The sequence below is a fragment of the Nestor notabilis genome, unplaced genomic scaffold (genome assembly GCF_000696875.1).
Source record: "Nestor notabilis isolate BGI_N333 unplaced genomic scaffold, ASM69687v1 scaffold6853, whole genome shotgun sequence".
NCBI lineage: Eukaryota > Metazoa > Chordata > Aves > Psittaciformes > Psittacidae > Nestor > Nestor notabilis.
Window position 1 is genome coordinate 8,846 of NW_009922292.1, and position 10,651 is coordinate 19,496.

General features: G+C 38.6%; 1 protein-coding gene across 1 annotated transcript in view; it reads right to left on the minus strand.

Annotated features, from left to right (window-relative positions):
- The window catches only part of LOC104403413 (DNA topoisomerase 2-binding protein 1-like), a gene marked incomplete at its 3' end in the record, with an annotated part of 19,459 nt that extends 8,841 nt beyond the window's left edge, over positions 1-10,618 (minus strand). Inside the window, 12 exon segments of the mRNA XM_010011545.1 lie at positions 1,130-1,341; positions 2,497-2,669; positions 3,423-3,742; positions 4,247-4,494; positions 5,012-5,175; positions 5,638-5,807; positions 6,851-7,024; positions 7,833-8,026; positions 8,163-8,344; positions 9,192-9,335; positions 9,872-10,006; positions 10,538-10,618. Coding sequence (XP_010009847.1) covers positions 1,130-1,341; positions 2,497-2,669; positions 3,423-3,742; positions 4,247-4,494; positions 5,012-5,175; positions 5,638-5,807; positions 6,851-7,024; positions 7,833-8,026; positions 8,163-8,344; positions 9,192-9,335; positions 9,872-10,006; positions 10,538-10,618 — 2,197 coding nt within the window.
- Between the last annotated feature and the right edge of the window lie 33 nt (positions 10,619-10,651).

Here is a 10,651-nt window from a genome sequence, read left to right on the forward strand (position 1 = left end):
TCCTCTCCAATAAATGCTTGAAACTGGCAGTTCTATTTTAAAAGCCAGTATCATGTGTCTATTCCAGTTAAATACTTCCATTGAACTACACTGGCACTGAGCATGACCCTAGGTGTCTGAAAAAGAGAGAGTAACCCTAGGTCTGCTTGCACTGCTTGTAGTTACACACATCCTTGTATAGCTCATATACCTTGTGCAACAACTATCAAAATACAGATGTAATCTGTAATAAAATAAATCCTTCCCTTTCAACTTTAAAGGTATCTCCTTCCTGGCTCCTTACTTCCCAAGCAATGTAATATGTCATGACTCTGAATCAGACCTCTTTAGATCACTGTGTACACTTCCAGTCCCTTATACCTTTGGATAAATAGGACTGAGATTTAGACAGCAATAAGCCCTCAAAGTTTCTCCATCATAAATGCTTCTGTTTAAGCATGGTTCATCACCTTCATAGCTCAAATAGATTAGTGCAAAAACTGCTTTTAGATTTTACTGCTCATGTCCCCTGCTTCCCCCCCTTTTTTTTTTCTCCTTAAAAATGCATTATATAAGGAAGACATGCCTATGCCAACAACAAACTTTTGTTCTCTTAGTGACCCATATACTCAATTCACAAGGGCACTGGTAATACAGGTCTGCTAACATTCAGTATTAAATCACTAAATCATTAGATATGGAAGAATATTGCCAAATGAAAAGCATGAAATAACTATAAAATGAGCAGAAGCTTCAGAAGATGAAGTAGGCATCAGAGGGGCATCATGCCATTGCAGACTAACAAGTATGAAGTTCTAAGTGGGATCTACCACCAATTCCCAAGCAATCTACACAGCAGAATGTGTTCAAAAGGACAAAGCTGAGCCACTGAGCCAGATTCCCAACCGACTGATAACCACAAGAACCCACTAGCTTGCTCCAAAATGCTTAAAGCAAACACACAGTTATCGTTTCTATAATCAGAACTCAACAGCAGGAAAAAGAAATATGGAAAAGTACTTGGAAAAAGATCCTATAGCTCTAATACTTCAAAGGTGTTAGGGAAGAAAAATTCATACTACCTGTACTCTTCATTGTGAATGAACAGTGCTATGACACAACCGTATTCCCTAACTTGCTAATAACCAACCTTCAGCCTCTGCATCTTCAACCAAGAATTTGCTTTCATCTGCTCTCTTTCCTGTCCTTGCAGAGTCCAAAAGCCAAGCTACAGTGACTGCTGGTAAATTCCACTTCTTTGCAGCTTCGTATTTGGAACCATCCGCTTCTCTCGCTACAAGGTGGGTACTGGCAAACATGCCCTTTTTTGCGTTGGCTTTCCGTACAAAGAATTCTTGGACTCTAAAATTAGATTAATAAAATACTCATTGAGCCATAAAATATTCATTTAGTCATAAACAAAATTAACTTAAAGCAGATTTATACTATTGTAAAGTGCATTCAAGCAACAGAAAAAGGACCTGTAGAATTACCTAAGACCATCCACTTTGTACTTTACAGCTTAACTCACAAGCAAAAAATCTGTAACATTTTTCATACTTCAGAAGTCCTCACATATCCCATTTTCAAATCATAGAATCCCAGACTGGTTTGGGTTGGAAAAGACCTTAAGATCATCCAGTTCCAACCCCCTGCCATGGGCAGGGACACCTCACACTAGACCATGTCGCCCAAGGCTCTGTCCAACCCGGCCTTGAACACTGCCAGGGATGGATCATTCACTACTTCTTTGGGCGTACAGTGGGCCTAACATTCTTCTGCCAGATAATGGGATAGGCTGGATTCCTTTCTGGAGCCAAAATCCATCATTTCCAAATGAACAATAGTTTTCTTTATATTAGTTTTTGTCTTATCACCAAGGACCCATCTTTCAAGAAGACACAGGACTGAGGACTCACAGGCAGAGAATTTAGTTCAAACAGACAAATCAGATCAAATGATATTCTAACTTATACAGTAAGAAAATATGCAAAGTATGAATTTGCCACTTCATGACTAAATATGTTCTTCTTAATGTTTTTCAACGATCCTGATAAACTTGGAGCAAATAATTCACCATCCCAGCTCCTAGGAAATGCTGCACTATCACTGGTTATGAGGCTGAACCAGATAAGTACTTAAGAGGAACAATGTTCTGCTCCTGGACAACTAAAGAGCAAGACCTGACATCTGTAAAACTCACTTTCTATTGCTCTGTTCCAAAGCAGAATAAAAAGTTACTGAGACTCAGCCACTGGGAAATACGAGACTGAGCAAATTCTGGTACAAATCAGGCTGTATTAATACTGACTAACTTCTCAAGAAGAGAGAAAAAGAACTATATAATAACATCTCATTGCTTCAGCACTAGGTTTTGTAAAGCAACAGAATCCAGAAGAGCTTTAACTCCAATAATTCCAATATTTGTTACTCCTGTAAAAGAAGAAGTGAAATGTATAATGGGTTTCATCACACTGGCTGTCTAAGAACAAGAAGAAAGGGCAATAGAAGACATACCTGGCTCCTAGCAGTCCTGCCAGATAAACCAGAGAGTCTCTCTCTGCACCAGTGAACTGGGTAAAAGAAAGAACACAATCTTCCAAAGGGGTAACTCCTTCCATTACTGGGATTGGTGTGAAAAGTGGATTGGACTGGGGATCTAAAAGGAGCTGCTGTTCCACACATGTTAACTTAATGAAAGGGACAGCAACAAAGCCAACAATATTTCAGTAACTGTACAATAGCATTTACAGACTCAACAGCAAGCAATTCTGGGTCCATCCTTACATCTGAGACAATTATTTCCCATTGAATCAGACAAATTCTTTTCTAAAGGACTTTGTCAGGTCTGACATACTGAGGTGTTATTCAGAACTTTTCAGTTACTACTCTTCCAATCCTGGAGGTTCCCTGAAAGTAGTTTCAAGATGTGTCCTGAGAGTCTGCATAGATTTACTTCACAGAAAGTTACCTAGTACTGAAAAATACTAACGGCAGTTAGTCTACATCATGTGCCCACTCTTGGCAAATAGGGTTAGTATTTGACTTTGAGCTATAAAGCTGACTTGTAATTAAAAAGCTGTGGAAAGCATGAAACAAGAAAAAATTAAGCACAAAAATATCATATGAAATCATTATTAGTCAGTTGGCTCCTTCTACAATCATTAGAGAGAATGCTGTCAGACTCTACTATAAGGAGCCTTTGAGTCATGACAATGATGTCCTGTTTCACAAGCCTGTAGAAAATGAAGTGGAACAGATAAAAGATACCTTATCAGTGCAGAGGCTTTAAGGCATGCTTTCATTTAGTACATCTCAAATGCAACAAGGCTAATCTCTCAGTATCTTACTTACTTTTAAGTCACTGATAACTCTGCATACTGACAAGACGTATCTCTAGTAGATACATGTTTACTCACAGAACTGACTGAAAACTCCCTTACCAGCCATGCATTTGTGACAACATCACCAACAGTCAGCTGCACCGTGCACCCCAGTAGAGGTACCACAGCATAGTCTGCAATGGTTCTGCTTTGCAGTGGCAGGATCTTCCCAGCATTCTCCTTTATAATATCTGCAATGCAGGACTCGTCCTCTTCACCAAAACCCAAAATAAGAAAGCTCTTTCTGACAAACAATCCTCCTTCAGCTAGCGCAGACGACTCTCCCAGAAAACCACTGTGGATGGAAGATTCATTCTCTCCTTGAACAGTCAAGTGAGTAACATCACTGAAGGTTCTCGATGGTAGTTTTCCAGCTTCATCTGAAAGTGGGGGTGGGGGGGTGGAGGGGGAAATAATCAAAACCAGCCAACCACAGTAATTGTCTGACTAGAACATTAAAGACAACCCAAAATAGTTTCATGAAGAAACTACAGTACTTAAACGGGACATTCAGATTAGATCTAAGGCAGAAATTCTTCCCTGTGAGGGTGCCCAGAGAAGCTGTGGCTGCCCCATCCCTGGCAGTGTTCAAGGCCAGGCTGGACAGGGCTTGGGCGACACGGTCTAGTGTGAGATGTCCCCTTCCATGGCAGGGGGTTGGAACTGGATATCTGAAGGTCCTTTCCAACCCAAACCAGTCTGGGATCCTACGATTCTGCCGTTTTCAGCCAGGTTTAGTTAAAACTACTCTATATAGCCCTGTTTAAATTTGATTTCTACCACACACTAGGTGTGGCTAGCTTCTTAATAAGGAAATGCTGCAGGACTCATACACTAATCATGAGCAGTTAAACTTTCTATAGTATGCTGAGACCAGAACATACCTAATGTAGAATCATTAGCTATGTATTGAGAGAGGAGGTCATCTTCAGCAGCTTTCTGATGCTTTTTAACATTCACAGCTTCTTTCTTCATGAGATTGTTATTTTTGGGAAGAACTGACTTCATTCCAGGTTGCTCCAAAATTGGATTCTCTAACAGCTGGTAATTTAGAGGGATATATTGCTCCACTGGCTGTAGATAATCTTTACTAAATGAGTCCAGCAACCATTTTGCTGTGACTACATGAGGCCTATAAAATAAAGTGTTATACAAACAAGTTACAGCGGGCTTCAAAACTGTGATTCTTCTTTCCTACTCCACAAATACTAGTAAATACAAAACCTGAATTTTCTAACTCCAATACTAAAAAGCTTTGGGCACTTTATTGTTTGGTTGGCTGGTTTTTAATTCTTTGAGTCTAAAAACAGAGAATTTCATACTCATTTTCTATAATGTGAAGTATATCTGCCACTGCAAGGTTGCCAAATCCTTCCTCCTCAATATATTAGCAAATACATGTTAACGCTTCTTCTTTGACCAATAAGAATACTCTTCTTCTATTTCCTGAGGTTACTCATAGCTACCCAAAGAACTACAGTATTCAAGAACACACAAAGATGTACTTATGAATATAAGGCTGTAAGTCTTCTCATTGAAGTCAAGAACTGTTTATGATTTTCAAATCAATACATGTCTTCCTGTCTACAGGGTGGTGGGAGAAAGAAAACAAGCTGGAAGTAGGCCTTAAGCAATACAGTTGTTATAACCTGTGAGATGTCTTCTCCAAAAACTGTTTCAGCTCCTCATTATTTTCTCCCAAAATGACATGGGTAACATCTTCATTAAGTTGATTAAATCGAACACCACCACCACAATTAATAAGCCGCCTCATCTTGTCCAACTTCCTGCCACTGAAGCCACACAGATAGATCTGCAAAGGGAACAAAAAGGCTTTGAAAAAAAGTCAAAAAAAGAATTAAAGTAGGATATTTTGGTATAATTTGTTTTGACTGCTGTAGAACACAGAAACAAGTGGCAAAGCTTCTGAGAAGCAGCAACGAAGTTAAGCATTTAGAATTGGATTCATTTATCTCTGCACATAAATCTAGCAAAAGTATTTACTAATGGAATGAACCCCCAGCTACTTTCTAAAGTGTTTAAATATGTCTATAAATATGTAATTTTGTATTTACACTACATATTTAATACAATCACACACACATATACATATGTAGACACACATGCAAGCTACAACGTGTCGACACAAAAGAAATCTGGCGTTTGCTACTGACCATGGAAACCATTTAAGTCAAGCAGCAATTGCCAGCTTCAACCTAGTTGATTCCACAGGGTTAAAGGCTGAACATTTCAAAGTAGACATTGTTAAACATACTCGACACCCATCTAACAAATCTTCAGGGGCTTGAAAAGAACTTATATCCAAGTTTTCCAGCTCGTCAGGAAGAGGATCCTGCCTGCTGCTCAGAGCAGAGCTAAATTCGGTTTCATTAACACCACTCAAATTGATGTTGGAAATGTGGCTGACATCTGGAAGGGCATGATCTTCAATGGAAATTAAAAAAGAGGCGTTAGCTGTGATTCATCTTTCTCTGCTGCTTCACTAAACAAAACACAAAACTGCCACATCTGATTTTGTTATGCTAGAATGAAATGTACATCTGAGTAATAACAAATACTAGGGAAGTATAACCGGGGTTAAACCAAGGGCTTTATTTACACACAGACCAGGTACGGTCTTGCTAGCAAAAGCAGTTACGCACCTTGTGTTTATTCTTGCTAGCAAAAGCAGTTATGCACCTTGTGTTTATTCCCAAATGGATGCAATCTATGAGATAGCAGCCAAGGTTTTCAAAGCTTTTATCCCAGTTTTGTGCTCACGTATTAGAAACACTCTTAAAATAGACTATCCTCTCTGTAGTAAAAAGAAATCAACATGAAGCCCAGTGACTTAAGAATTATACGTAGTTTCCATAATACCTAACTTGAATTCCCAGTGCTCTTTTGGTAGAGCTAACCCAGTGCTCCTGCTCAGCCACTTCCTGAAGTCCCAGTCAGTAACAAGTGTTTGGGAAGACACATTTAAAGTCAACTGTGCCTTTCATGCTACTTTCATGTTTGCTTACAAAATGCTTTTAGCTTTCCTTTTGGTAACAGCATGGATTAAAGTAAAAACAAATATATAAACAAAAAATATCAGAAAAAGAATAATTAAAACAAAATCAGCATTTGTTCCCCCCCCCAAAACTACTGTTAAAATTAAAAATCATAACAGACACTTGTCTTAAACTAGAAATGTATGAACAGTCATGCTTTTTTAGGAGATACACACCACTGATTCTTAAACAGAGAATCCTGTGCTAATTCAAGTCTACTTTTTAAACAGCTATTCACATGTTAAGTTAATACACATTGGAATATTCAATGTGCATACAAATAATCCGTTGTGTTTTAAGTATAAGTAAAATCAGAACCCAAACTGTCAAGCCAGCACTGCAAAAGCCAGCAGTGCCCTACTAATCAGGAACAGTTCTTCCTCCTTACTACACATTTCCTACCTTAAACATATTTTAAAAGGTCTTACTTACTATCAGGCTTCCTGACATCATTCGTAGGTGTTGACGTACTGGGTGTCAGTTTTGATCCAGCTTCTATTTTATATATTGTCTCATCCTGACAGAAGCCCTTCTCAATGCTGTCAGAAAACCATTTGATAGACACACAGTGCACATTCCATTTTTTAGCACATTCATACTTCTGACCTTTCAAATGTAAGCAAAATAAAAACCACAAGTCACTAAAATGCTATCAAAAAGTGATTGCTACAAGATGGCTGGACATGAAGCAAAGTCAAAAATTCATAATTTCAATGTGCAGGTTGTGTTATCCTGGACTCTTCTGATAAGCTGCTTATTTATTCTCTAAATGAAGTTAGAGGAAAAACTCTCACTGATGACTAGCTCAAGGGTACAACATGACAGGACACTAGAGGGAAAAAAAAAAAAAAAGGCTTTAAATCTTTCAAGCACAGGGGGAAAAAAAAAAAAAGGTTATAAAGTCCAAGGATATTTTCCATAGGAAAAGGGAGGGAAATTGGGGAAAATTTTCTTCTCACAATAAAAATACAACTGTTTCATTTTCCCAAGAGGAAAGAAAGAGAGCTTAAGGAAGCTTACATTTTACCCTAGTAGGGTGTTCAGAAGGCACAGAGAATAGATCAATAGATCAGCTAAACAAACATTAGTCCACAATCCAATTTCAATCATAATATAAATTAAGTCCTATCCAGCCCTCTCAAAAAACTTAGTTTTTCCTTATTCTTCCATCCCCTCTAGGATTCTCCCTTTTTCTCCCCTGAAATACCACCTGGGTCTCTGGTTTTTTGGTCTTTGGTTCTTTCTCACGCCTTTAGAGCAAAGTAAGGGTGCCCTGTATTACTCTTCTTTTCAGCAGTGCTTCCCTGAACAGCAGCTGTGAGAGCAACACTGAAGCAAACAGTTTAAATTCTTATGCATATTTACACTACTTCAACTCAAGAAGTGAGAATAATGTTTACTCTGCAGGTCCTACCTTTTGGCTCTTGAACTATGAGGTGAGTACATTCATTCATCTTGAGCTGCCCCGTATAGTGCCCACCATGTTCAACAGTGAGGTGTTGGACTTCTTTCCTGTCTGAAGTGTTTAGGCCAGTTACACAAATTGTACAGCCAAGGAACACAGGGCATGCATAATCTTCCATGTTAACATCAGTGTATCTCATTATGCTAAAGGAGAAAGAGAGGAAAAACAAAAAAGAAATAGTTTTTCTTTCAAGTAAAATCAACCAGAAAAAGCAGACTGTATCAACAAAAGAATTACCAGTCTCCAAAACAAAACTAGTTTTGTTTAGTTTCTTTATACCTTTGTTGAGACTTATCCCACAGTGTCTTAACCCAAGCTGGAAGCAAAATAGGTTTTTTCAGAGAAGCAGCTACTACGTATTTCTTGCTGCCAACTTCTCCAGCTATCAGATGAGTTACTGCCACACTGAGGTCTCTGTACACACGTCCACCCATCAGCTGCACATATTTATGAACTTCTTCCTGGGTGAGGGAAAAACTACAGAACATTATAAAGAAAAAAGAAAGAACCTACATCACACATGTTTTACAACTGGACTTGATGATCTTAAAGGTCTTTTCCAACCTAACTGATTCTACGATTCACCATAAAACACAAAATCATAGATTTCAGCTGTCCATGGTTTCTCCTAAAAAACTGTTCAAAACCACAAAATGGATCTATATGGAAGCCATAAAAAAACATCAAATACAGTTTCCATTTGATCTGCATTTATGATAAGCTGAACACACACATCCTTAATATAAATACTACAGTCATATGGTACAAGTAAAATTTTACGACTGGTTGACGTTTTAGGTAGTATATATTGGAAAGAGATATTGGAATAACTAAAAAGTCAACTTTTAAATTAAACTATTTAAACCACAGCTGACTGGGTATTAAACCTTTACCATGTAGTTTTGAGTAACCAGAAATAGAGCATGTTGCCTGTAGCACTGTAGCCATGGACAAACCAGCAAGATAAGTGATCTGTCTCATCAGTTAATAAAAATCCCTAAACCCTACGTTTATCCCCATATTAATACACCTGAAATCTTGCGTGATTACATATGTATCTGCTTACGTAACATATACATGTGCATGCATGGATGAACCACCACATACACATTTATATATTACATATACGCCTCCCATACAACTCCCTACATAAATTATACACAATGTACAAACTACAGAAGACTAGACAAATCCAGACAAAGGCACAGTAAAACTTATATACAGCTTTACTGCTGCTGTAGCTATGATCCGTCTGAAGCAAATGTCAGTGACAACCACCTAAGCAATCTATTTTGCAGAAAGCATTACCCTAACATCTTTTTCAAGGCTGGTACAGGATACTGTTACATCGGCCATGGTCATGTTGTACACAGGATACTCAGCTCTTGGGACACATCTCTGGGCCTGTATACAGTACAGGACTACCTGTGGTCCAACAATCCTACAGCCAAGCTGCAATAAAATAACAGGGGGAAAAATTAGCAGAAGGTACACTGGTATCAGGAAGGTTTTCCTTGTCTCTGAATCCCGAGGAAGGCAGGACCCCTGGTCTGTACTCCTCTGGCACCTCCAGGTAGTTGACAGTTTTGCTTTTACTTTCAAATGTGGATTTTCAGTACAATCCTTGTAGGTTTTCTGACCTCAGGAAAAGCAGCAGATGGTATAAGCTAATATGCCAGAGAATTCCAGCTATTCGTTGCATGTCAAACAAAATCCTATTACTCGGGAGGTAAAAAGGTGCAAGAGCCAGTTTAAAACTCCAGCAGAATCAGAACTGATCATGCTATTTATTTTTGTACCTGCTTCAAAATAATCCTGATGCTTTGCTAGTCATCCTCCTTAAACACAGGACACAGTGAAGCTTTAAAGATTTTATTGTGGATACTTCATAGTGCTACATTCAGTGCAAAAAGAGACACCATATAAAGTATGGGCACCTGGGCTTCTAGAAAAGAATATAGCTAGAAGTAAGTTGATGGGTATCATACCTGTTTGAGATGATTGAAAACAACACCTGTAAAAGGATCACAAATGTAAAGTGATTTATCATTTTCTTTTATATTGAGCGCTGTCTCTTCTTCAAGGATCTGGAGATGTTCTTCTGACTGAAATTCTTTCATAGACTGCAGGTAAACAGCACATACAACAATGCTTATTTAAATAACAAATCACAAATAGCCAGTCCTGTGGAAACTACATAACTACATCTGCTTGAAACAGCTCACAGCAAAGCTACCACGTAGGAGTATACTGGCAAAATAAAGAGCTAAAATACCTCACGTGTCACCCTTATTCCCCCAAGTCTTCACAACACTCAGACTTAAACACCACACAGACTTTGAGGACCTGATCTTGCCACACAGTGCCTTTAGCTCCCACTATCCTCTCAAGGTGGGAAACAACCCCCAGAGTCCTTCTTAAGCTTGCTTAGCGCTTAGATGTGTGACACCCACCCAGACCTCCCAATGTCAACAGGTTTTGAAGTTACAATGATTTCTTGTTCAGGGAGGGATTTCTTCAACAAAAGTGCCCAACAAACTGTATTAAACACCGGAAGCAGCATTATTTATGTATACATTTAAGGTACATCTAAGCCAACCACAGAAATCATATAACAACTCACCGAGCTCAGAAAAGCGACCAAATCTACTTACCTCAAGAGCCTTATAAAAATACTCCGACCTCCCAGCAGACTTTATGAACTTCACAAAAACGGGCTCCTTACCACGTTTCATTCTTTAACTGAGAAGCAAAGCTCAGTAAGTGTC